General features: G+C 53.9%; 1 protein-coding gene across 2 annotated transcripts in view; it reads left to right on the top strand.

The window, feature by feature from the left end:
* Window positions 1-23,560, top strand: part of LOC306816926 (uncharacterized protein) — a 172,076-nt gene extending 148,516 nt beyond the window's left edge. Inside the window, exons 1-3 of one of the 2 annotated variants that reach the window (XM_079333377.1) lie at window positions 21,882-21,985; window positions 22,170-22,539; window positions 22,701-23,560. In XM_079333377.1, the coding sequence (XP_079189503.1) occupies window positions 21,931-21,985; window positions 22,170-22,539; window positions 22,701-23,085 (810 nt within the window). In that variant the 5' untranslated portion in view covers window positions 21,882-21,930 and the 3' untranslated portion in view covers window positions 23,086-23,560. Of the gene's footprint in view, window positions 1-21,881; window positions 21,986-22,169; window positions 22,540-22,700 lie in introns of those variants that run through there. The other variant, XM_079333378.1, reaches the window with a different exon arrangement.
* The last annotated feature ends 1,160 nt before the right edge of the window (window positions 23,561-24,720 follow it).

Below are 24,720 nucleotides of genomic sequence, written 5' to 3' on the forward strand. Positions count from 1 at the left end.
CTTCCTTCCTTCCTTTCCTTCCTTCCTTCTTCTTCCTTCCTTCCTTCCTTCCTTCCTTCCTTCCTCCTTCCTTCCTTCCTTCCTTCCTTCCTTCCTTCCTTCCTTCTTCCTTCCTTCCTTCCTTCCTTCCTTCCTTCCTTCCTTCCTTCTCCTTCCTTCCTTCCTTCCTTCCTTCCTTCCTTCCTCCTTCCTTCCTTCTTCCTTCCTTCCTTCCTTCCTTCCTTCCTTCCTTCCTTCCTTCCTTCCTTCCTTCCTTCCTTCCTTCTTCTTCCTTCCTTCCTTCCTTCCTCCTTCCTTCCTTCCTTCCTTCTCTCCTTCCTTCCTTCCTTCCTTCCTTCCTTCCTTCCTTCCTTCCCTTTCCTTCCTTCCTTCCTTCCTCCTTCCTCTTTCCTTCCTTCCTTCCTTCCTTCCTTCCTTCCTTCCTTCCTTCCTTCCTTCCTTCCTTCTTCCTTCCTTCCTTCCTTCCTTCCTTCCTTCCCTTCCTTCCTTCCTTCCTTCCTCTTTTTAAGACCCCTCCCCACAAAACGACCCACAGACTTCATTTAAGAAGCCACACATGCTTAATAGCCATTGCAAACTAATTACCATAGGAAGCGAGGATGGGAGGGGCTGTTATTATGAACATGTATTTGTTTAAAGTTCTGTCAATAAATAGACTCTGTGATCACCTGTGATTTTGCAGTGTGTATAGAGGTTGCCTCACACTGCTGCCCAGTGCTGAATAACATCCATTTTCTAACTTCACATTGTTAGAGAGTCTTTTCTCTGTCACAGATGAGTATCAGTATTAGACCAATACTCATGTTTTGGTAAATCATCCCAGAGGAAGCCGTGGCTCATTGGCAGCCTCTGCTGCAGGAAGGGAGGCGATGCCAGCACAGTCACAGGAGATAATTGCTGTTGCCTCTGGGCCTGAGACCCTGCTGAGCCTTGAGCTGGCCATCTCTGCTGCTTGGCACTGCAGCCACAACAGAATGACCTGAACCGTCCCTGGAAGTGTTCAGATCTCCCTGTAGAATGGGATCCCAGCACACCATGGAATGGTTCCCATCTGGGCTCCTCCTGGACTGGGTTGTGACTTGCATCACTTGGAATCGCTGGGTAAACTGTGGTTTAAGGATTTTGGAGCTTGTGAAGGTAAATTATCAGCAACCCTTTCCTAAATCAATAATCATTGTCCAAGTGTAAACATTGTCCAGAGCAATATTCACGTGTCTTTTCCCCTTAAGATCCTCTCAAGTTTGAATGGATTCTGGAAATTACTGGCCTGGAAATTTCTACTCTTGTACCAACAGTGATCCCATGGGATTGCTGTCAATGGGAGGAAGGAGCATTTAACTGTCAATGGTCTTCCCATGTGCAATGTCAGTGTCTCCTTCCATGTGCTCTGTGCAGCCACAGACAAGAGCAGAGAGGGAAGGGCCCTGTGCCCCGGGGCTGTGCCTTGTGTGGCTCCTTTGCTGGCCTCAGGCAGCCTGAGGATCTCCTGCAGTGCTGGGAGCTGCTGCATCCTGTCTGTCTTTGCAGATGAACCTGTTGATGAAGATGATCTGGAATCCCAACCCATATCCATTTCTGAGCCTGATGTAGAGGAAGAATAATGAGGGTAGGTCAAGGCCTTTTCCCCTGGAGGAGCTGCCAGCTCAGAGCCCAGAGCTCGGCCAGAGGGGCGCACTGCAGGTGCCAGGACAGAGCTGTGCTCATGTGTGCCCTGGCCCTGTGGCAATCGCCTCACTGCTCCTGCAGCTCAGTGCTGCCTGTGCAGAGCAGCAGAGATGACAGAAGCTGCTGTGGCTGTTGAGTTACAGTGTGTCTGCAGGAGAACTTTCCCAGGTCCTTTGCTGAATGCTGCACGAAGGCCCAGCTCCCATGGCAGGGGTGAGTAGTGTGTCCCTGCTGACCCCACAGGCTGAGCACTGCTTCTGTCAGATCTATTCCTGGAAATGGAAATACTTTCTCTAAGGTGCCCTGAGAAGGAAGAACAAACCTATAGGAAATAGTAAGTCCCTGGGAAGAATCCAAACACCTGGAAGAGATTCTGGGTGATCTGGAGAGATGCCATGGTTGGTGCCTGTCCATCAGCCTTCTCCTGAGACTCAGCAACTGGGGGCTTTCTCTGCACTTCTGGACACGCTGTGCCCGGCACAGCAGGAAGGGATCCATGGCAGCCTCACTGCCCCACTGCTGCTGTCACAGCCTGTAGGGCTGTTTCCCAACCTGGCCTGGCTGCAGCTTCTCCCCAGCCTCTGCTGGAAGGCCTTTGGCATCAGCTGACAGGGAGCCCAACCTGCCTCACAGGCCATGCACACCTGAGATCCCCTGCAATTTCCTGGTCTCAGGGTAGATCAGAGGGGCAGCTGTTTGGAGAAGGGCGGGTCCAGGAGCAGTTCCAAAACCCTGGGCATTTTCCTTGTCCTTATCCATGTCTTTGACAAATACTGCCTGGAAGAAGACCAGCACAGCACAGCACAGCACAGAGGAATTGTCCTATGCTGTGTCAGGGGTTTGGGTACTGAGCAGTCCTGTGCCAAGGGGTGCCAAGGTGCCTGCAGGCCCCAGCTCTGGGGGAAACAGAGAACGTCCTGGCCATATGCAGAGAGCTGCCAGCTCACCAGCGGAGCACAGCATGGGCTCACACTCCCCATTGCTCCCACAGATGCAGCTGGCACCTCAACACGTGCAGAAAAATATCTGGAAAAGCATGAGAAGAGTTTTCTGCTGGGGAACACATTGTTTGATTAAGTTAATGGCTATTATAGCTGGTGGAGCACTGTTGCTGCTGATGTGTTATGCCAGAATCTGGTATTGCTGGAAGAGGAAACTGTTTTGTTGACCTCTGCCTCAAACAGCTTCTTTTAAAGACTGTTGATAGGAAACACTCCCAGTGAGTCTGCTGTGGAGTTGTGGATGGTCAGTGATTGTCCAAATAACTCTGCTGATGGTTCTGCTGCTGCCCAGTGCTTTAATTGGCCTCTCAATTGCTGGACCTTGTTCTGGGGAGCCCACTGGGGCTGCAGCCAGTGCTGGCTCCCACTGAGGCTGTGTGGCCAAGAGCAGCCCCAGGTGCAGGGAGCAGATGCAATGCAAGGTGGGGAGGGGAAAGAGCAGGAACCAGATCGCCCTTGAAAGGCTGAGGTGCTCTGGGCCCGCTCCTGGCCAGGGACCCTGTCCAGAGCCATTCCCTGCTGGCCATGGCCTTGAGGGGCAGCTGTCCAGCTGGGCCAAGCTGTGCCAGCAGCTCCAGCTGTTCTGGGAAGCCCTGCCACCTCTGGGCCCTGCTGTGCAGGAGGGTCCCTGTGTGCCACCAGCAGCTGGGGCCTCAGCCACTCCTCTCTCCACAGGTGCTGCTGTGAAGATTCGGAAGAGCAGCCCAAGAGCTCAGGCAGTGAGAATTTGACTCATTCCAGTTCTTCACGTCTGTCTCCATCTGCACTGGTGTTGCTGCACCCCCAACGTGAGGGTTGTCACGATCCGCCCAACCTGAGCGGGAGTTGTGATGGGTTCTTTTAGGGATCTCAGATTGCAAAAGACACAGCAGGGGACAAAACCAGTTTACTTTTGCAGAAATGCACTTTATTTAGTGCCAACCAAAATGCGATAGGGGGACAGAGAGAGAGAGAGAGAGAGAGAGGAGGGGGGGGGTGGGGGGTCGGGATTATAGCTACCAAGATGGGCAGACGAATCCTCGTGGAGCCAGCCAATAGATGTCTGTTGCCATCTGGGGAGATCTCAGGGGTCTCCTCTGAGAAAGTGACTTTTATAGTCCTTTCCCAAAGCGAGTGACTTCTGGCCAAAAGGTGGGAAGATTTATGGACTATTGTATGTGGAGATTGTTACTCTGAGGAACAGGTGAAAATAGGACGCTTCAAGGCACACCAAACCGTCTTTGTTGTTATGAACACACGCAGGGTAGCTCATACCAGACCAGTCCATTGTTCTTAGTCAGCACCCTGTGACTAGTTGTCATGAGAAACCAGTCCTGGTAGGCATCACCTGCTGAACAGTCACTTGGCGTTCCTCCTATCCCTGGCCAGCGCAGGCCTCAGGCGAGGGTTGTTGGGCAAAACAGATGAGAGGCTCAGACGGACTCTCACAAGGGTGTCCCAGCACCCACACCTCCAAAACCAGACCCCCTGCCCCTGAACCCCCTGGCCCTGCTCCCTGGCCTGGACTGAAGTTGGGCAGCCCCTGTCTGCCAGGGCAGGAGTTGGTCCATATTCTATGTTCCAATAAAGAAATGAAGCTGTCACAGCTGTGTCTGGGTGGTAGCACCAGCAAAGCCCACACGGCACCAGCACTGGCTGAGCTCCATGCCCAGAAGCAGCCATGGATGCCCATGGTGCGGGCAGGCAGGAGCCAGGCAGGGGCTGCTGTGGCCGGCGGCGAGGCCTCGAGGGGCTGGGGGAGCCCATGCTGAGCGTCCCTGGGCTGAGGGCACAGCTCCTTCAATGGCACCATCTGCACCTGGACCTCCTCCAGAGGCACACCCAGGAAAAGGGGGAAGCAATCAGAAAGTGCTTGCCTTAAGGAAAATGGAGTGAGGCTGGGCTGTGCACCACAAGGAAGTCCTTCCTAGGCTGAGAGATGAGCTCAGAGCCTGACAGAGACTGGGCCTATGGCACCCTGGGGTCTCTTAGTGCCAGAGTGGAGATTTGCCCCCAGGCCTCGTCTGTTCACCCAGGGACACATGGTGAACACACACAGCAAATATGGCTCTGCTGTCTTGCTGCTCCCTGAGTGTCATGCCTGGTCCCTCTGAAGGCATGCAAGGGGTTTGGGGTAACTCCAAGGTGTGCAGGGGCTGAGGGACACCTGTAAGTTAAGCAGGGGTCTGGGGTCTCTTGTGAGGCACACAGGGGGATTTTGGGGTGGCTGAGGACACCTATAAGAGGCGCAGTGGGTTTGGGTCTCCCCTAAAGCATGCAGCTATCCTGATGGCCAGTGTTGCATGAATTTTATACATTATGGCATCAAGTCCTTCCCCAAAGAAAAGGTGAGAAGAGGAATCTTTGATTACCCCCAGAATTTGAGTGTTCTGGGTGTTAATTACAGCCCCTCAGGCTCACAATGGCCTCTCGTTTCCATGGGGCCCTGCAGTGCCACACTAGCCCTTGGTTCCATGAGCATCTGGAGTGTCTCACAGGGTGATGCCATTTGTCCCTGCTGTCCCTCCCATCCCACTGTCCCAGGAACAGCCCCGAACCACCCGTGAGGGACAAGCCCTGCTGGGCCAGGCTTGGGCTCAGGCCTTGGCCTTTCTGCTGCCTCCAACCAGCCCAGGCCTTGCTCCGTGTGATACAATATAAGCACTTTGTTCATTCAAACTCCTAGCAAAGAATAATGAATTTCAGCAGGAGGTGAGACAGGTGTAGATTTTGACCACATAGTTTCAAATCACTGAGCATGGTATGCATAACTTCTGCTGAAACCAGCGTCTGCTTAACCAGTTTTTAAGGATTTTCCCCTAGGCTAACAGGAATAACAAAGAAAAGAACCCGGAGCCTCTCCCCCGCTGCGACCACCAAAAGACACGACTACACCCCCCCTCCCCCAGCAATTTAAAAGAGCTTTTTCAGTTAGAGGCAATGCCAAAATTTCAGTTTCTAGCAAAATTGCAGCTGGACATTAGAAAGAATTTGGAAAAGCTAGAGGACTGGCAGACTCGGGGGTTGGAGGAATTGTTGAGGGAAGCACAGAAAGTAGATGTCCAGCGAGAAGATGAGGCTTAAAACAGACATATGAGTGAGGCAATGGGCGGCAGGGCTGGGCACAGATGTGCGAGACCGGGGGCACAGGCTGGGGGCTGTGGGGCAGCCGGGGCTCAGCATGGGGCTGTGCCTGACCCCGCCACCCCGGGCAGGGGCAGCAGTGGCCGCTGGCCCCATGGGGCTGCGGGATGCCCCGGCCCCATAAGGTTTGGGGTGCCCAGCCCCCTGTGCTGCTGCGGGCCGTGCTTGCTGGGAGCACTGGTGGGGAGGAGCTGTGTTTGCACTGTGACAGGACACAAACTGACTCTGGTATACAGTGTGTGATGAAAAGGAGAACAAGAATATAGGAATATATGGGAAATGCAGATTGTAAGTGAAAATATTAGGGTTCGCTTTTAAGGATTTTGTGAGTTTTGCTGGAGAATACAAGTAATACAGGGAAAGCCATTGAAGTTTGCTAAATGTGTGAGAGGGGTTTGAAAAGCAGGAATTTCTGATTGCTCCTCATTGTGACTGTAATTTACTAAAAAAAAAATTTGATGACTAAAATGGAAATGCAAATTAGTGTTGTTTAAAGTAACAAGAGTTTATGCTGAAATACATCTGGAAGTATAAGCAGCCGCAGAGATATACGGAGTTTGTTTAGGCAAGCTTTGCAAAAAATATTAAAAGAGTTTACTCCACCCTCAGGAGTTAAGCTGTTGCAATATGTAGATATTTTGCTGTTACTGGAAGAGCAGGAGGGGGTGGTTGAGTAGAGTGTCAGATATTTAGGACACCTTCTGACTGGGGGGTTGCAGTGTGTTGGCCCAGAAGGAGTGCAGGGGATTTTTGCCCCAGACTGACAAAGGGTTGCGGCAATTTTTGGAGTTAGTGAGGTACTGCAGAGCTTGGATTAAAATTTTGTCTGTTGTGGCCTTTGTGTAACTTTTTGTGCAACTTTTTAACCCAGAGCGGTCCTGGTGTTGTGATGGAGACACCAGAGGTGGAGTGACGTGTTTCTATTGTGGAAAAAAGGGACATGTGAAGAGAGAATGTAGGAAAAGAGTAGCAGATGAAGAGATGTGATTAGGGGGGGTCGGGGGCTCTATTTGCCAGGGACACAGGAAAGATCAGAGCCCCTGGTAAAACTAAGAGTAGGTCCCCAACGAGAAGAAATTGAATTGAGCCCCCACCTCGGCACCACCTGAGTCCCCCTGAGCCCCCCCTGCAGGCAGAGACCCCTCCCCAAAATGGGCGTGGAACACGTTGGAGATCTCGGGGTCCCACTGAAATCGGCGTCCCAGCAGCTGCTGGGGGTGCACAGCCAGGAGCAGCCCTGGGGGCAATTTGGGATTCGGGGGTCTTGGGGACCCCCGACTCGTGGGGAACCCCCAAAACCACCCAGAACAGTGCCAGCCCCTCCAAAAAAACCCCCAAAACAGCTCCAGCCCCCCAAAACCACCCTAATTTCCCCCAGAACATCTCCAGCCCCCCATAACCACCCTAATTTCCCCCGGAACATCTCCAGCCCCCCAAAACCCCAAATCACCTCCAAATCCTTCCCAAAAAAATTCTCCGATCCCCCAAACATCCCAAAACATTTCCAAGCCCCCCAAATCTCCCCTGAATTCCCCCCAAAATTCCCAAATATTCCCCCAAACCCCCGCCCAGAAAAATCATTTCCAACACCGCTCTGAACGCCCCCAAATCCCCCCAAACATTTCCAGTCCCCCAAATTGCCCCAATACTCCCCCCCAAAAAAATGTTCAGACCCCCCAAAATCCCCCTAAATTATTTCCAGCTCCCTCAAACACCCCCGAACACCCCAAAATCCCCTAAAACATTTCCAGCTCCCCAAAACCCAAATCCCCCCCAGATTTCCCCAAAATCCTCCCAAAATCTCTTCAGGCTTCCATAGATTGGGTGTTCTGGGGGGTCCACGGGGGATTTTTTTGAGATTTTGTGGGGATTTGGAGAATTTTGGGGACCCCCCCATCACTGTTGGTCAGATCCTGGTGAGTCTGGGTTTGGGGGATTTTGGGTCTTGGGGGCATTCGGGAAATTTTGGGGATATTTGAGGAATATTTGGGGTGTTTTGGGTGGGATTTGGGTTTTGGTGGTGATTTGGGGAGTTTTGGGAGATTTTGGGGAGGTTTTAGGGTTATTTTGGGTTTAGGGACATTTGGGGTTTTTGGGGTGCTTTGGGAATATTTAGGGAGGTTTGGGGGGATCAGGGGTTTTTGGGGTGATTTTGGGGCTCAGGCGGGTTTGGGGGTGAATTGGGGGGGGTTTGGGGGGATTTTGGGGGAGTTTCTGGTTAAGTGAAATTTGGGGAGATTTGGGGTTTTTGGGAGGTTTTGAGAGATTTTGGGAGATATTTTGCGGGGTTGGGGGGGATTGGGGACTCAGGGATGTTTGGGGGTTTGAGGGTATTTTTGGGATATTTGGGATATTTTGGGATATTTGGGGCCCCTCATTGTTGATCAGGGCCCAGTGAGCCTTGTGGGGGTTTTGGTGGTTTTTTTTGTTTTTTTTTTAGAAAGGGGATTTTGGGGGATTTGGGGCACAGGAAGCTCTGGGGGTTTTGGGGGTGTTTTGGGATATTTTTGGGGTATTTTGGGATATTTTGGCCCCTCTCTCACCATTGATCAGAGCCCTGTGAGCCTTGTGGGGTTTTGGGGGGAAATTTTTGGTGTGGTTTTTTTTGGCGGGGAGGGAGGATTTTGGGGGATTGGGGACTCAGGCAGGTTTAGGGTATTTTGGGGGGTATTTTGGGGTATTTTTGGGGTATTTTGAGCCATCTCTCACCATTGATCAGGGGTCAGTGAGCCTTGGGGGGTATTTTGGGTTTTTTTGGGGGAGGGATTTTAGGGGATTTTGGGCTCAGGCAGGGTTTTTTTGGGGAATATTTTGGCCCCTCTCTCACCGTTGATCAGAGTCCAGTGAGCCTTGGGGGATTTTGGGGGGTTTTTTTGGTGGTTTTTTTTTGGTGGGTTTTGGGGGGGGGGGGGGGGGGGGATTTTGGGCTCAGGTAGGTTTAGGGTATTTTGGGATATTTTGGGGCATTTTTGGGGGTAATTTGGAGTATTTTTGGGGTATTTTGGGCCCTCTCTCACAATTGATCAGGGGTCAGTGAGCCTTGGGGAGTATTTTGGGGTTTTTTTTGGGGAGGGATTTTAGGGGATTTTGGGCTCAGGCAGGGTTTTTTTGGGGAATATTTTGGCCCCTCTCTCACCGTTGATCAGAGTCCAGTGAGCCTTGGGGGATTTTGGGGGGTTTTTTTGGTGGTTTTTTTTTTTGGTGGGTTTTTTTTTTGGGGGGGGGATTTTGGGCTCAGGTAGGTTTAGGGTATTTTGGGATATTTTGGGGCATTTTTGGGGGTAATTTGGAGTATTTTTGGGGTATTTTGGGCCCTCTCTCACCATTGATCAGGGGTCAGTGAGCCTTGGGGAGTATTTTGGGGGTTTTTTTTGGGGAGGGATTTTAGGGGATTTTGGGCTCAGGCAGGTTTAGGTTTTTGGGGGATATTTTGGGATATTTTGGCCCCTCTCTCACCGTTGATCAGGGCCCAGTGAGCCTTGGGGGGGTTTGGGGGTATTTTTGAGGGGAATCAATGCAGGATTTGGGGCTCAGACAAGTTTGGGGTATTTTGGGGGATATTTTGGGGATATTATGGGGTATTTGGGGGGTATTTTGGGATATTTTGGCCCCTCTCTCACCATTGATCAGGGCCCAGAGAGCCTTGGCGGGGGGGGGGGGGGGGGTTGGGGGTATTTTTGAGGGGAATCAATGCGGGATTTGGGGCTCAGACAAGTTTGGGGTATTTTGGGGGGATATTTGGGGGGTATTTTGGGATATTTTGGCCCCTCTCTCACCATTGATCAGGGCCCAGTGAGCCTTGTGGCCCCAGGGGCAGCACAGGCCATGGTTGCTGTCCTCATCACAGCTGTGGGGTCAAGGGCAAAGACCCCAGACCCAAAACCCCAGACCCTGACGCCTGACCCCAAATCCTGACCCCTCACCAAACGGAGAGCCCAGATACCAAATGGAGACCCCAGAGCCCAAACAGAGACCCTAGACCCCAAATGGAGACCCCTGACCCCAAATGGAGACCTCAGACCCCAAAATCCCAAGCTCCAAACTCCAAACCCCAAAGGATACAGGAGCAGTAGGGGCCTCCCCCAAACCCCAAATAACCCCAAACCCCAATAAAGGATACAGGACCAACAGGGGTCTCCCCAAACCCCAAATAACCCCAAACCCCAAAACCTGTCCCCAAATAACCCCAAAAGATACGGGACAAGCAGGGGTATCAAACCCCCAAACCCCAAATGACCCCAAACCCTGACCCCAAATAAGGATAAAGGACAAGCAGGGCTCTCCCCAAATCCAAAATAACCCCAAACCCTGACCCCAGCAAGGATACGGGACCAGCAGGGGCCTCCCCAGACCCCAAAGAACCCCAAATCCCAAACAACCCCACTGAAGGATATGGGACCAGCAGGGCTCTCCCCAAACCCCAAACCCTGACCCCCAATGACCCCAGTAACCCCCAATAACCCCAATAAGGATACAGGATGAGCAGGGCTCTCCCCAAACCCCAAATCCCAAATGACCCCAATAACCCCAAATGACCGCAATAACCCCAATAAGGATACGGGACCAGCAGGGCTCTGCCCAAACCCCAAACCCAAATGACCCCAATAACCCCAAATGACCCCAGTGACCCCAAAGTATACGGGATCAGCACAGCTCTGACTACACCCCAAATGACCCCAATGACCCTAAATGACCCCAGTGACCTTAGTGACCCCAATGACCCTAAAGGATATGGGACCAGTAGGGCTCTGCCCACACCCCAAATGACCCCAATGACCCCAAATGATCCTAGTGACCGCAGTGACCCCAAAGGATATGGGCCCAGCAGGGCTCTGTGCACACCCCACACTCCAGATGACCCCAATGACTCCAGTGACCCCACAGTGACCCCAGTGAAGCTCCTGGGCCAGTGTGGGCAGCTGGGGGGAAAAACCCCCAAAAGTGACCCCAAAAATACCCCCAAACCACCCTAAACACCCCACAATCACCCTAAGAACCCCAAAAATCACCCTGAAAATCCCCTGAGACGTTGGGATCACCAGGACTCCACAGTGAGCCCGGGACCCCAAAAACCCCAAAAATACCCCAAAAGTGACCCCAAAATTGACCTCAACACCCCTTGAATCCCCCCAGTGACCCCCAGAGTCCCAAAATCTCCCTGGGCCCCCCAAAATTCCCCCAAATCCTCCCAATGCCCCCCAGGATTTCTCAGTAACCCCCAAAATCCACCCAAAACCACCCCAGACACCCCTAGTGACCCCAAAATCCCCCCAGGACTCCCCCAGATCCTCCCCAAAATCACCCAAATCCCCCCAGACACCCCAAAATCCCCCCAAAATCACCCAAATTCCCCCCAAAACCTGCCCAAAATCCCCATAGACAGCCTAAAATCCCCCAAGTTCCCCCAAATCCCCCAAAGTGACCCACAAAATCCCCCAAAATTTTCCTAAACCCCCCAAAATCCCCACAACACCCTAAAACCCCCTCAAACTCCCCATAAATTTCACTCAAGATTCCCAAATTCTCCCCAAAATCTCCTCAAAATTCTCACAATTTTTCCAAAAAACCCCCCCCCCCCCCCCCACCCCTCCCCCAGACACCCCAAGTCCTCCCCAGAATTCCCCCAAATTCTCCCCACATCCCCCCCAGGACACCTCAAAATCCCCAATTTCCCCTGAAAACCCCTCAACATCCCTTCAAAATTTTCCTAAATTCCCCCAACCCTCCTAAAATACCCCAGACATCCCAAAACTCTCCCAAAATGCCCAAACCCCTCAGAGAGTCCCTGTGGTGGCTGCAGCCCCTGGCCTGCGCCGTGTCCAGCAGAGCCATGGCCAGGGCCACAAGCCTACCCCTGGGGGATGGGGGGGATTTTGGGGGGACCCTGGGGAGATTTTAGGGAATTTTGGGAGATTTTTGGAGGATTTTGGGTGATTTGGGGCAATTTTGGGGAGAGTTTGGGGTGATTTGGGGGGATTTTGGGGGATTTCAGGGAATTCGTTGTGGGATTTTGGGGGATTTTGTGGGGGTTTGGGGGGGATTTTAGGAGATTACAGGGGGATTCTGAGGGAATTTGGGGGGTAATTGATAGGAGATTTTGAGATTTCCAGGGGATTTTGAGGGATTTGGGAAGGATTTGGGGAGTTTTTGGAGCGATTTTAGGGAAGATTTGGGGGCAATTTTGGGGAGATTTTTGGGGTGGTTTGAGGGAGGGGTTTATGGCTGTTTTGGGGACATTTCAGGGGTTTGAGGGGGTTGGGAGAATTGTAGGAGATTTCAGGGGGATTTGGTGAATTTGGGGGGATTTTGCGGGGGGGGTTGGGGATTTCAGGGGAATTATGGGGAGATTTTGGGGAAATTCGGGAGGATTTGAGGGTATTTTGGGAGGATTTGGGGAGATTTTGGGAGGATTTGGGGCAATTTAGAGGGGATTTTGGAATTTTCAGGGGATTTTGAGGGATTTTGGGAAATCTTTGGGGGTTTGGGAGGGAATTTGGGGAGATGTGGGGGGATTTTGGGGGAGATTTCAGAGGATTTGGGGAGGATTTAGGGGATTTCAGGGAGTTTTGGGGGATTTAGGGTTTCTCCAGAGCCCCCCCAGATCCCCCCAGACTCTCCAAAAACCCCCCAGAGCTCTCAAAACCCCTCCAGACCCCTCTAAAACCCCCTCACACCCCTCTCCCCGCAGCCCCCAGACTCACTGGGGCCCATCCTGGATCGGGGGGGCCCGGGCTGGTAGAACAGGAACCACTTCAGGGACCCTCAAGAATTTTTGGGGAGGGGGCACCATGAGAGATTCCCCCAAACTAAGGGGGGATCCCCCTCCCCACAAAACCCCCCAGAGCCCGGTCAGGGTGGGGCTGGGACCCCCCCAGGACCCCCAGTCAACCCTGGGACCCCCCCAGGAACGCCAAATCAACCCAGGGACCACGAAATCTCTTCCAGGACCCCAAAATCAACCCTGGGGCCCCCAAAATCAACCCCGGGATCCCCCTAGGATCCTCAAATCAACCCTGGGACCCCCCTCCCTAAGAACCCCAAAATCCCCCAAGGACCCCCAAATCTGCCCCGGGATGCCTAAAAAAACCCCAAAACCCACCCAGGACCCCCCAAACCCCCCTCAGGACCCCCAAATCAACCCGAGGGCGGCCCCAGGATCCCCAAACTTCCCCTGGGACCCCTCCCCCAGAACCCCCAAACCTCCCCTGGGATCCCCCCAAGACCCTCAAATCCACCATAGGACCCCCCGCAAAAACCCCAAAATCACCCCAGAAACCCCAAATCAACCCTGGGACCCTCCCAAATCAACCCTGGGGCCCCTAAAGACCCCCCCCCCTACAATCCCTCCCAAAAACCCCTCAAGGACCCCCCAACACCCTTCCCCAAATCCCCCCCCAAGACCCCTCCCCAAAACTTCCCCACAATCTTCCCCAGACCCCTCCCCAAACCTCCCAACCTTTTTTAGGGCCCCCAGATCCCCCAAACCCCCCAGGATCCCCCTTAGGACCCTCCCCAAAACCCCCCCAGCCCCCTCCCAAAAACCACCAAGGACTCCCAAGACCCCTCCCAAAATCTCCCCAGGGATCCCACCCTGGGCCCCCTCCCAAGACCCCTCCCCAAAGCCCCGCCAGATCCCTCCCAAAACCCCCCCGGGACCACTCAGGACCCCTCCCAAAACCCCCTGATTCCCCAAACCCCTTTCAGGACTCCCAGACTCCCCCAAGTCCCCCAAAACCCCCTAGGACACTGTGAGAGTCCGTCCGAGCCTCTCGTCTGTTTCTGCCCAACGACCCTCGCCTGAGGCCTGCGCTGGCCAGGGATGGGAGGAACGCCGAGTGACTGTTATGCAGGTGATGCCTACCGGGACGGGTTTCTCATGACAACTAGTCACGGGGAGTTTACTCAACAAGCTCCCACAGATGAAAGACAATGCACTGGTCAGTATGGGCTGCCCTGCGTGTGTTCATGACGACAAAGATGGTCTGATGTGCCTTGAAGCGTCCTGTTTCCACCTGTTCCCCCCTGCGTAACGAGCTCCACATACAATAGTCCATAAATCTTCCCACCTTTTGGCCAGAAGCCACTTGCTTTGGGAAAGGACTATAAAAGTGACTTTCGCAAAGGAGACCCCTGAGATCTCCCCAGACGGCAACAGACATCTACTGGCTGACTCCACGAGGATTCGTCTGCCTGTCTTTGTAGCTATAATCCCGACCCCCCTTTCTCTCTCTCTCTCTCTCTCTGTGTCCCACTATCGCATTTTGGTTGGCACTAAATAAAGTGCATTTCTGTAGAAGTAAACTGGTTTTGTCCCCTGCTGTGTCTTTTGCGCTCCGAGATCCATAAAAGAACCAGTCGCGACTCGCTCTTGAATTGGGCGGACCGTGACAGACCCCTCCCACAAACCCCCCCAGATCCCTCCCAAAAACCAGCCGAGAACCCCTCAAGACCCCTCCCAAAATCCCCCAGACCCCCCCCATGACCCCCTCCCCCCATACCACAGTTTAGGATCCCCAGCCCCCCAAAAAGACCCCCAGATCCTCCTCAGACCCCTCTTGGACCCCTCCCCAAATGCCCCAGACCCCACCAAACTCCCCCAAATGCCCCCCCCCCCAAGATTCCCCCAACTCCCCCCCCAGGACCCCTCCCCAAAACCCCCCCAAACTCTCCAGCCCTCCCTTAGGACCCCTCCCAAAACCCCCCAAACCCCCCACGACCCCCCTCAGACCCCATTTTATGACCCCCAGTCTCCCAAAATGCAATCCAGAACCCCCCCAACCCCCCCCTCCCCCAAGACCCCATTTTAGGATCCCCCAGACCCCCCTCAAAAACCTCCAGGGCTCCCCTGACCCCTCCCAAGATGCCCAAGTGCCTCTCAGAGGCCCCTCAGATCCCCCCAAAACTCCCCAGACCCCTTTTAGGACCCCCAGACTCCCCCAAAACCCCCCAGGCCCCCTCCCCAAATGCCCAAGACCTCACCTTTAGCACCCCACCCTCACCCTTCCCCCAGACCCCGCCCCTCCCACACATGTCCCTGAGCCGCCTCAGCAGCTCCCGCAGCCCCTCGGCCTCTCCCAGCGCCTGCCCCGCTCTCTGCCGCGCCTCCCTCAGCACCGGCCCGAGCCCGGGGAGGGTCCCGGGGGGATTCCCGGGAGGCGGGGGGGAAGGGGTCCTACTCCGTGGCGGCGCCGGGGTCAGAGGGCGCCACTCCCTCCTGGCCTCTGATTGGCTGCAGCGGCGCGGGGGAGGTGGGTGTTGCTGAGGGGGACCGCGCGCTGATTGGTTGGTTCGGGGAGAGGCGCGCCGCTATTGGCTGGGAGGGGCCCGCGCGCTCGGTGGGAACAGCGTGTGGGGCGAGCGGCTGAGGAGGGAGCTGAGGTAGGGCTGAGGGGAAATGGAGCGATTTGGGGAGGGATCTGAGGGGAATTGAGGGGTCTGGCGTGCTTTTGCCGGGGTGGGGGGACCCCTGGTGGAAAATTTGGTGGGAAATAGGGAATCTGAGGTGGAGCTGGGGGGACATGGAGGAGTTTGGGGGGAATCTGAGGGGAATTGAGGGGTCTGAGGTAGGTCTGGAATGGATTCTCTGTGTGGAATTGAGGGGTCTGGGGTGGCGCTGGAGGGAAATGAGGTGCTTTGGGGGTCTCTGAGGAGATCTGAGGGGTCTGGGGAAGCTTTGGGGAGAAATGGGGTATCTGAGGTGGGGCTGAGGGGACATGGGGGAAATTGGGGGGGGTCTGAGGGGAATTGAGGGGTCTGAGGTGCGTTTGGGGAGGCTTTGGCAAAACTGCCCCAAAACACCCCAAATTTCAGAGCAAGGCACCAAAATTCCTGAGACGCCTCAAAACTGCCCCTGAGTACCCCAAAACACCCCAAAATCCCAGAGCAACGCCATGAAGATCTCCTTCGCCAAAAAGTGACCCAAACCCACCTGAAACACCCCCAAACCCGAAAAGAATGGGCCTGGAATACCACAAAATCCCAGAGAAACGCCTCAAAACCGCCCCTCAATACCCCAAAACTGCCCCAATACACCCCAAATCCCTTCAGGCTGCCCCCAAATCAAGTAGAAACACCCCCAAATCCCATAGAAACACCCTAAAATCTCTCCAAAGCATCCCAAAATGCCTCAAAGCTGCCCCCAAATATTCAAAAATCACTCAAAAGCATCCCCAAACAGCAAAAATCCCAGAAAACTGTCCCCAAAATGGTCCTGATCCTGCCCCAAACCTCCCACCTGCTCCCACTCCCCCAGGTAAATTCAGCTCAGACCAAATCCTCCCTTTTTTATAATCCTTAATCTTTTTTTTAATCCCAAATCCTCCTTTTTCCAACCTCAAAATCTTCTTTGTCCATCCTAAAAGTCCTTTTTCAGACCTCAAATTCTCCTTTTCCCACTTCAAATTCTCCTTTTCCCACCCCAAATCTTTTGTGCATCCCAAATCCCTTTTCCCACCCCAAAATCCTCTTTTTGAACCCTAAATCTCATTTTGCCACCGAAATCCTGACCTCAAATCCTCAATCCTCACCCTAAGCCCCTTTTTCCATCCCCAAATCTCCTTTTTCCATCCCAAATCCTTCTTTGTGCATCCCAAATTCTTCTACTTTCACACCAAAATCTCCTTTTCCAAATCTCCACCCCAAACCCCTTTTATTGACTTCCCCAGGGGTTTTTGGGGTTTTTCCCAGCATTGTACCCAGAGTCTCTGCAGATATTGCACCTGGAGCTGCCCCCACCCCAAATTAATCCCAAATAAACCCCAAATGAACCCCAAATCAAGCCCAAATGAACCCCGCTGTGCCCCCCAGGGATGGAGTGGTTTTGGAGGGGGAGTTTAGGGTCAGGTGGGTTTGACCCCAAAGTTTGGGAATGGGAGAGGTTTGGTCCTAAAGTTTGGGGGGGTTTGACACCCCAGAGTTTGGGATCGGGGGTTTGACCCCAGAATTTGGGGATTGGGGGGGTTGGACACCCCAAATATTTCAAACCCCAGAGTTTGGGAATTGGGGGGATTTGACACCTCAAGGTTTGGAGTCTGAGGGGGTTTGATCCTAAAATTTGGGGTCAAAAGTGGTTTTACACCTCAGGATTTGGAGTTTGGGGGGAGGTTGATCCTAAAGGTGGGAGTCTGGGGGCAGTGGGATCCTAAAATGTGGGATTTGGGGGGGGTTAACACCAAATTATGGAGATTTGGGGAGTTTAACCCCAGAGTTTGGGAACTGGGGGGGTGGGTGATCCTAAAATTTGAGATTTGGGGAATTGACACCCCAGGGTTTGGGGTTTGGGGGGGTTTTGATCCCAGACTTTGGGGATCAGGAGGTTTTAACTCCAAATTTAGGGATCAGAGGGGTTGGACACCCCAAATATTTCAAACCCCAATGTTTGGGAATTGGGGGTTTTGACCACAAATTTGGGGTCACCAGTTCTGGGGCTGGTTTCGATCTCGGTCTTGGTCTCTGTCCCAGTCTCAGTTCCAGTTCTGGAGCGATGCTGGTCCCAGTTTCGGTGCCGGTTCTGTTCCCAGTCTTGGTCTCGGTCTCCATTCTGATTTCAGTCACATTCTTGGTTCTGGTGCCCGTCTCCATCCCTGGCCCAAAAATTTTAGGAACGTTTGGGTGATTTTATACTAAACTGGGCAGCTTTAGGCTGGTTTTTAGGCACCTGATGGACAATGTTAGGCCAATTTGGAAGATATGAGACCCCCTTTTACTGGATTTGAGGTCCTTTTGGCTGATGTTAGGCCAAACCTGGTGGATTTAGACTGCATTTTGGAGGATTTTTAGTGATTTTAGACACTTTTCAGACTGTGCAGCTTTGACCCCATCCCTTTCTCTTCACAGTTCCCACCCTTCCCTTGACCCATCCCCTCCCAGTTCGGGGTTCAGAACAGGGAGGGAGGAAGAGGTGGAGCAGCAGCAGAAGCAGGAGGAGACAAGGAGCGATTCGAACATCACCCCCCCATCCCACAGGTGCTCGGGGAGGGGGAGCTCGCCTCAAATATCCCGGGGGGGGGTCCCTGGGTTTGGGGATTTTTGGGGGGGATGTTTGGATCTTGCCAGGCTGCAGAGGCGCAGATTGCCCTCGGGGGGGCATCGAGGGGTCCCCGGGAGGTGTTTTTGGGGGTCCTGGTGGGTGTGGGCAGAGCCCTGGGGGGGTGGTGGAATGCGGGTCCCCCCGCGGTGGGGGTTGGGCTTCCCGGGCCGGGCCCTGCGAGCTCTGCCGGGGCCACGTGGGGACTGCGCAGGATTGGCGGGGGGACAGCGGTTTTGGGGAGCCCCGGGAGAGGCACGGCTTCCCTGAGCAGGAGAGCAGAGACAGGAGAGCCCCAGAACCCCAAAGCAGGGAGCCCGACGGGGGGGACCCCTGGCATTGCCGGGACCCCGGCGAGGGGTGCTGGGGCTGGAGGGGCAGCATGGCCGGGAAAGGGGTTCTGGGCTCCCGGTGCTGCCAGTGGGTGCTCCCAGCATGAGCCCAGTTGCTCCCCGCGTGTGCTTCCAGTTTCCTCGGCACTCCCAGCATGAGCCTGGCCATTCCCTGTTATAATGGAATTTGCCCCCAGCACAGTCTGTGTTGCTCCCAAGGTAACCAAAATTGAGAGAAAAACTAAAAAACTACATCCAAAAAGATGGAATTTAGAAAGTCAAGGCATTACTTTATTATCTAAGCAGGATGTTGTGGCCAGGATGTAGCACAGAAATCATCCACACATAACCTGTGTGTGCAGAGAGAATCATTCCATGACACTCCGTTTTTAGTAAATTTTTATTCTTTTATACAGTCCTAGAAAGGAATTGGGTCAGTGTTCTTTGATCTCAAGGTCTTCATTCCCTGATTTTATCAGTCTTTTCAAAGGAGATGTCTGCAGCTGTGCCAGAGGCAGAGTCTGAGGTGGATGTTCCTTGGTGGCCGCTGATGGCCCTTGAGCATTCCAGATGCTCCCAGTGTGTTGATGTGTTGAGTTCATCTGACCCCACCTGGTGCAGCAATGCCCTGGAAAGAAAATTAACAGTTTCTTAGGGAAAAGGCAAACAAACCCCCTTCATCAAACTTGTAGAAAAATTTTTCAATGGATACGTTTTCCAACACCACTTTGGTCCAGTATGTTCCCAGTTCTCCCAGCTGCCCCTAGCACAGTCTCAGTCACTCCCAGTACTATCCCAGTATGAGTCCAGTCTCTGCCAGCAGGGCCTCAGTCACTCACACTTGCCCCCAGTTACACCTGCATGGTCCCAGTTTTACCCCCAGCACGATCCCAGTCTCTCCCAGTTACGTCCCAGTGACCACCCCTATGGTCTCAGACACTCCCAGTATATCCCAGTTGCCCTGAACAATCTCGTAGTCATTCCCAGGCACTCTCAGTTACCTCAGCGTGGTTCACTTCCCCCAGTTTTATCCCAGTTGTCCCTGCAATAGTCCCAGCGCCTCTCAGCATTGTTTTGGGTTTTTGTTTTTTTTTTTGATGGAGAGGGGAATGTTTGGAGAATGCAGAACTCCAAAGCTGTGCCCAGTCACTTCCAGTCATTCCCTAGTATGATGTAACTTCCCCCTTGCACGTTCCCAGTTGCTCCCAGTTCCTCCCATTTTCATCCAGTGTGTTCTCTCCCAGTTGCCCCCAATATAGTCCCAATCACTCCCAGTATGATAGCAGTGGCCTCCAGTGTGATCCCAGTTTGCCCCTGTCAATGCCAACATGACCCCAGTAGCCTCCAGTATAATCCCTGTGACTCCCTGTCTCTCCCAGTATATCCCTGTCACCTCCAGCATGCTGCCAGTCACTGTCACTTCTTCCCAGCTGCTTTCAGCATGATTCCAGTTGTTCACAGCCACTCCCAGTCCATCCCAGTATGATTCCAGTCACCCTCAGTGTGATCCCAGTCTCACCCAGCATGGACCCAGATGCTCTCTCTGTGATTCCAGGATGATCCCAGTTGCTGCCAGCATCGTTCCAGTTGTTCCCAGTTCCTCCCAGGATGATCCCTAGAATAGCCCCAGTCTGTCTCAGCATTGTCCCACTATCTCCCAGTCGTCCCCAGCCTGGTTCCAGTCCCCCCAGTATGGTTACAGACACTCTCATTATATCCCAGTTGCCCCAGTAAGGTTCCTGTTTACTCAGAATGATCTCAGTCTTTCCCAGTTACTTCCAGCTGTCTCCAGCCAGTTTCTGTCAGTGTCCCTATATTCCTAGTTACTCCCAGTATGTTCCCTGTTCTGGCCTCAGTCCCCTCAGCATGGTTCCAGTTGATCCCAGTTGATCCCAATGTGTCCACATTTTCCTCCCATCATGGGCCCAGTAGCTCCAATTAACCCCCAGCCAGGTTCCATTCCCACTCACTGTAATTCCAATGGCTCCCAGGATGATCCCAGTAGGACCTGTGGTCACCCCCAGTATGGTTTCAGTCATCTCCAATATGACCCCAGTCACTCCCAGATCCTCCCAGTATTCTTCCAGTCATGCCCAGAGTGACTCCCAGTCAATCCCAGTATGGTTCCAGTTGTGACCAGCCCTTCTCCATCATTCCTAGTCTGATTGCAGTATGATCCCAGTCATTCTCAGATATTTCCAGTACTATTCCAGTCACTCCCAGTATGATTCCAGCTAGTTCCCAGTAGGATCCCAGTATGACAGTGACATGGGCACAGCTGCTCCCATTATCACCCAGTGTGGTTCCAGTTGCTCCCATTTCCCCTTGCCGTGGTTTCAGTCTCTACCAGTGTATCCCAGTTTCCATGAGCATGTTCCCAGTCCCTCGTAGTTGTCCTCAGCTGCTTCCAGACTGATCCCAGTTGCTCACAGCCTCTCCCAGTCACCCTCAGTGCAGTCCCAGTTGCTGCCAGTATGATCCAGTATTTCTGAGCATTGTTCCAGTTGCTCTCTGTTCCTCCCGGTTGCCCCTAGCATAGTCCCAGTCACTCCATAGATGATCCCAATCCCTGCCAGCATGGTCCCAGTCATACAGTTCCCAGTGATGCCACTTCTGGGACCCTGTACCCCTCTCTGTGTTCCCAGATCTCCTGAGAGGATCCCCAAGGGCTGGAAGTCACCCCCCGGGGCTCCCAGCAAGCCCCAGTTTGGATCTGCAGTCCCCCAGTTTTCCCAGTTTCCCTCTCCTTTTCCCTGAGCTGGGTTTCCCCTGGCCCCAGCAGGTGGGAGCAGCCGAGAGCCCCGCGCTGCCCATCCCGACCTTTCCCACCTCCATCCCTGCTCCTCCGGTGGGCTGTGAGGGCTTCAGGAACGGGGCACTGAGGGTGTTGCTGCTGCTGTGGGAGGAGGAGGAGGGATGGGAGAGGAGGGATGAAGGAGGAGAGCGAGAAGGGATGGAAGTAGGGGAGGGATGGGGAGTCAGGGAAGAGAAGGAGGGATGGAAGAGAAAAAACAAAGGAGGATCAAGAACAGAAAGAGGAACGAGGTTGAGTCCTCCCTGAATTCACAGGTCCCCCATCCATGGGACCATCGATCCCCAGGGGACTGGGGAGGGGGAGCTCAGCCCAGATATCCCAGGGAGTCCCAGAGTTGTGATTTTTTGAAGGGATGTTTGGAGAATTAAGAACTGCAAAGCTGAAAAGAAAATGCCCCTTGGGGGGACACTGGGGGGTCCTGGTGATGGCTGCCGGCAGAGGCAGCCTGGAGGAGCAGAGCCCCGTGTCCCCCAGGACCCCAAAGTGGGGAGCCCAGAGAGGGGGGAGTGCCGCCATTCATGGGACCCTCAACAGCCTGGAGAGCGGCAGGGAGAACTCCTTGGACCCCCTGCACACCAAAAGAGAGAATAAGGGGAGAAGGGACCCTGGGACCCCAAAATCTCCCAGCATCCCTAAAGGGGAAGAGGGAAGAGGGGGGAGCTTTTCGGATTGCTGGGACTCTCAGCAGCCTGAGGAGGGCAGGCACCGAATAGATGGGGGATCCCCAATACAAGCGTCACCCCCAGCAGCTGGGAAAAGGGAGAACCCTCAAACACCAAAGGGGAGGGACCATTCCCAGGAACTCCTGGGAGGCATTTTCAGGGCTGAATGTTGGTGTTTGGGAGGTTTTGATGGACCCCAGATACTCGGGGACTTCTAGAGATGGACACTTGGGCAGGAGGTACCCCCAACAAAACGCGCTCATCCCTTGTTTTTCTGCAAACCAGGATTTCCCATTGCCTTGGCCTGATGGAGGAGGAGGAGACTGCAAGGAAGAGGAAGATGGCCCAGAAGCCCCAGGCAGGTGAGGTGGAAGTCAGTGCCCTTTTCCCCCTCTATCCTGCTCCATTTCTCAGCCCAGCACGGCCCCGGCTGCAGAACACCCTGCTGTTGACGCCATCCTGCCGGGGACACGTTGGGGGAATCTCTTTCCCCTTCCCTCTGGCACGGAGGCAAATCCCATCCTCTCCTTGTCCTTCCTCACCCAGACAAGGAGCTGAGCACGGAGACCAGGGAGGACAAATCACCATGGCAGAACCTCGTGGAAGAGGCCGTATGCAGCGGCTCCACGGCGCAGGAATCCAATGGGGAGGAAAAGCCACGGAGATCCCGCACCAGGAGGGGCTGCAAACGCAGACCACGGGGATGTGAGGGGGAAAGACCCAGCCTAGGCCAGGCAGGCGACCGGAGATGGAGCCAGAGATCGGACCTGGTGGTCCATGGGCAGCTTCGTGATGGGGAGAAGCCCCACAAGTGCTCGGAGTGTGGGATGAGCTTGAGATGGAGGTCCAGCCTGGTCCGCCACCAGAGGATCCACACTGGGGAGAGGCCTTACGTGTGTGGGGAGTGTGGGAAGAGGTTTCAGACCAGCAGCCATCTCCTCAAGCACCAGTGCACGCACACAGGCCCTTCCGCTGCCCTGACTGCAGGAAGGGTTTCAGGGAAAATTACACCCTCACCAACCACCAGCGCATCCATACCGGGGAAAAGTCTCATGAGTGTGAGAAGTGTGGGATGAGCTTCAGACAGAGCTCCAACCTGATCCGCCACCAGAGAACCCACACTGGGGAGAGGCCATACAAGTGTGTGGACTGTGGGAAGGGCTTCAGGCACCGTTCCAGCCTAATCCATCACCAAAGTATTCACACAGGGGAGAGGCCCTACGAGTGTTCTAAGTGTGGGAAGGGGTTTCCCACCAGTTCCAGGCTCCTCGAGCACTACCAGACACACACGGAGGAGAGGCCCTATGAGTGTCCTGAGTGCGGGAAGGGCTTCAGGAAAAACTCCAACCTCATCCGCCACCGGTGCATCCACACTGGGGAGAGGCCCTACATGTGTGATGAGTGTGGGAAGAGCTTCTCCCAAACCTCAGGCTTGACCAGACACCAACAGAGTCACCGTTAAGGGAAGCCCTGAGAGTGCGCCAAGTGCAGGAAGAGTTTCGTGTGCTGCTCCAACTCCATCCCCCACAGCAGGACCCACATTGTGCACAGCCCTGGTAACCCACATTCCCTGGGATCTGTGTTGGGAAGACACTTGCCTGGTTATCCTTTTGTTTTGGCCTTCATTTTTCTCTCTTCTCCACCTCTTTGTGCTCCAAAAGCCAAGAGGAATTGATCTGTCACATCAAAACCTACCAAATCCATGTAAAAACACCTCAATTTTGACTCAAAAGGATCAATCCAACTTCAAAGTGCTTTGTTGTCTCCTAAAAACAACTCAATGCCACATGAACCTTACTGGATTCCAGAGCCACCAGGGTGAGAAGGGGTTGGAAGGAGACTGGGTGAAGTGGGATCCAAATTTGGACTGGTGGGATTGGGATTGTGTGGGGCTGGCTGGGGAGGATGTATTTGATAGCAAATAAAACTTCAACAATTCATGATTTCTGTCAAATTCTTTCAGTCACTTCCAGTTCTTTTTTTCAGTGGCACATTCTCAGCTGATTGTGTTTATGTCCTCCTTTCTCTCCTGCCTCTCTGCCTGCTCTGTTTCTCTCTCAGGGTCTCCCCTGACCCAGGGCAGCTCCCACCAAAGACCCTGCCCTGATTCAATTCCCAGTGCAGGAGCTGCAACAGCCATGGGTGACATTCTGAAGGCTGGCAGTGAAATGTCCCTGTAATATCTTGCTGCACTTGGCTTTTGGCCCCTTCTGAAGAGCTTTGCCTTTAAGGGCAGGAACATCTTTTCCTGGGCTTGGAACTGGAATTGCAGACCCTGGCAGTGTGAGCCATGCAGGACCATGCGGACTGGGATCATGGGGGCTGGGATCACGTGGACTGGGATCCCTCAGGCTGGAACTGCACAAACTGGGACCAGATGGATCAGGGCCATGCAGACTGGAATTGTATAAACTGGGATCACATGGACTGGGATTGAACAAACTGGGGTCACAAGGACTGGGATTGTACAAACTGGGACCATATGGACCAGGATGGCTGCACCAGAACAATGCAAACCGAAGTGGTCCCACCCTACCCAGGGGTCCCTCCCAGTCCTGCCCAGTCCCGTGTGGGGGCACAGCCAAAACTCACCACAGTGAATGCAGAGGTACCGAAGTGCTCCCGGTGTCGGTCTCCGTCCTGATCCCTGTCTCAGTCTCCATTTGGAGCAGTCTTGGAGCGGTCCTGGTTCTGATTCCTGTCCTGGTCTGAATCTCAATCCCATAGCCTCCCTGGCCTTGGTCTCAGTCTTAGTCATATACTGGTGCCAGTCTCGGTGCCAGTGCTGTTTCTAGTTTCAGTCTCAGTCTTGGTTTTGGAATGGTTTCAGTCCCAGTGGTGGTGCCAGTGCCAGTGTTGATACCAGTGTGCTCCCAGTGCTAATCTCAGCCTCAGGCCCAGTCCTGGAGCGTGCCAGTCTCAGTTCTGCTGCCGGTTCCACTCTCAGTCTTAATTCCAGAGGTCTCCCTGTACCGGTGCTGGTCCCAGTCCCAGAGCAGTCCTGGAGTGTTTGCAGTGCCAGTTCCAGTGTCTGTCATGGTCTCAGTCTTGGTCCCAGTGCCAGTTCTGGGGACAGTTTCAGTTTCAGTCCGAGTCT

Source organism: Erithacus rubecula, assembly GCF_903797595.1.
Source record: "Erithacus rubecula genome assembly, contig: scaffold_98_arrow_ctg1, whole genome shotgun sequence".
Taxonomy (NCBI): Eukaryota; Metazoa; Chordata; class Aves; order Passeriformes; family Muscicapidae; genus Erithacus; species Erithacus rubecula.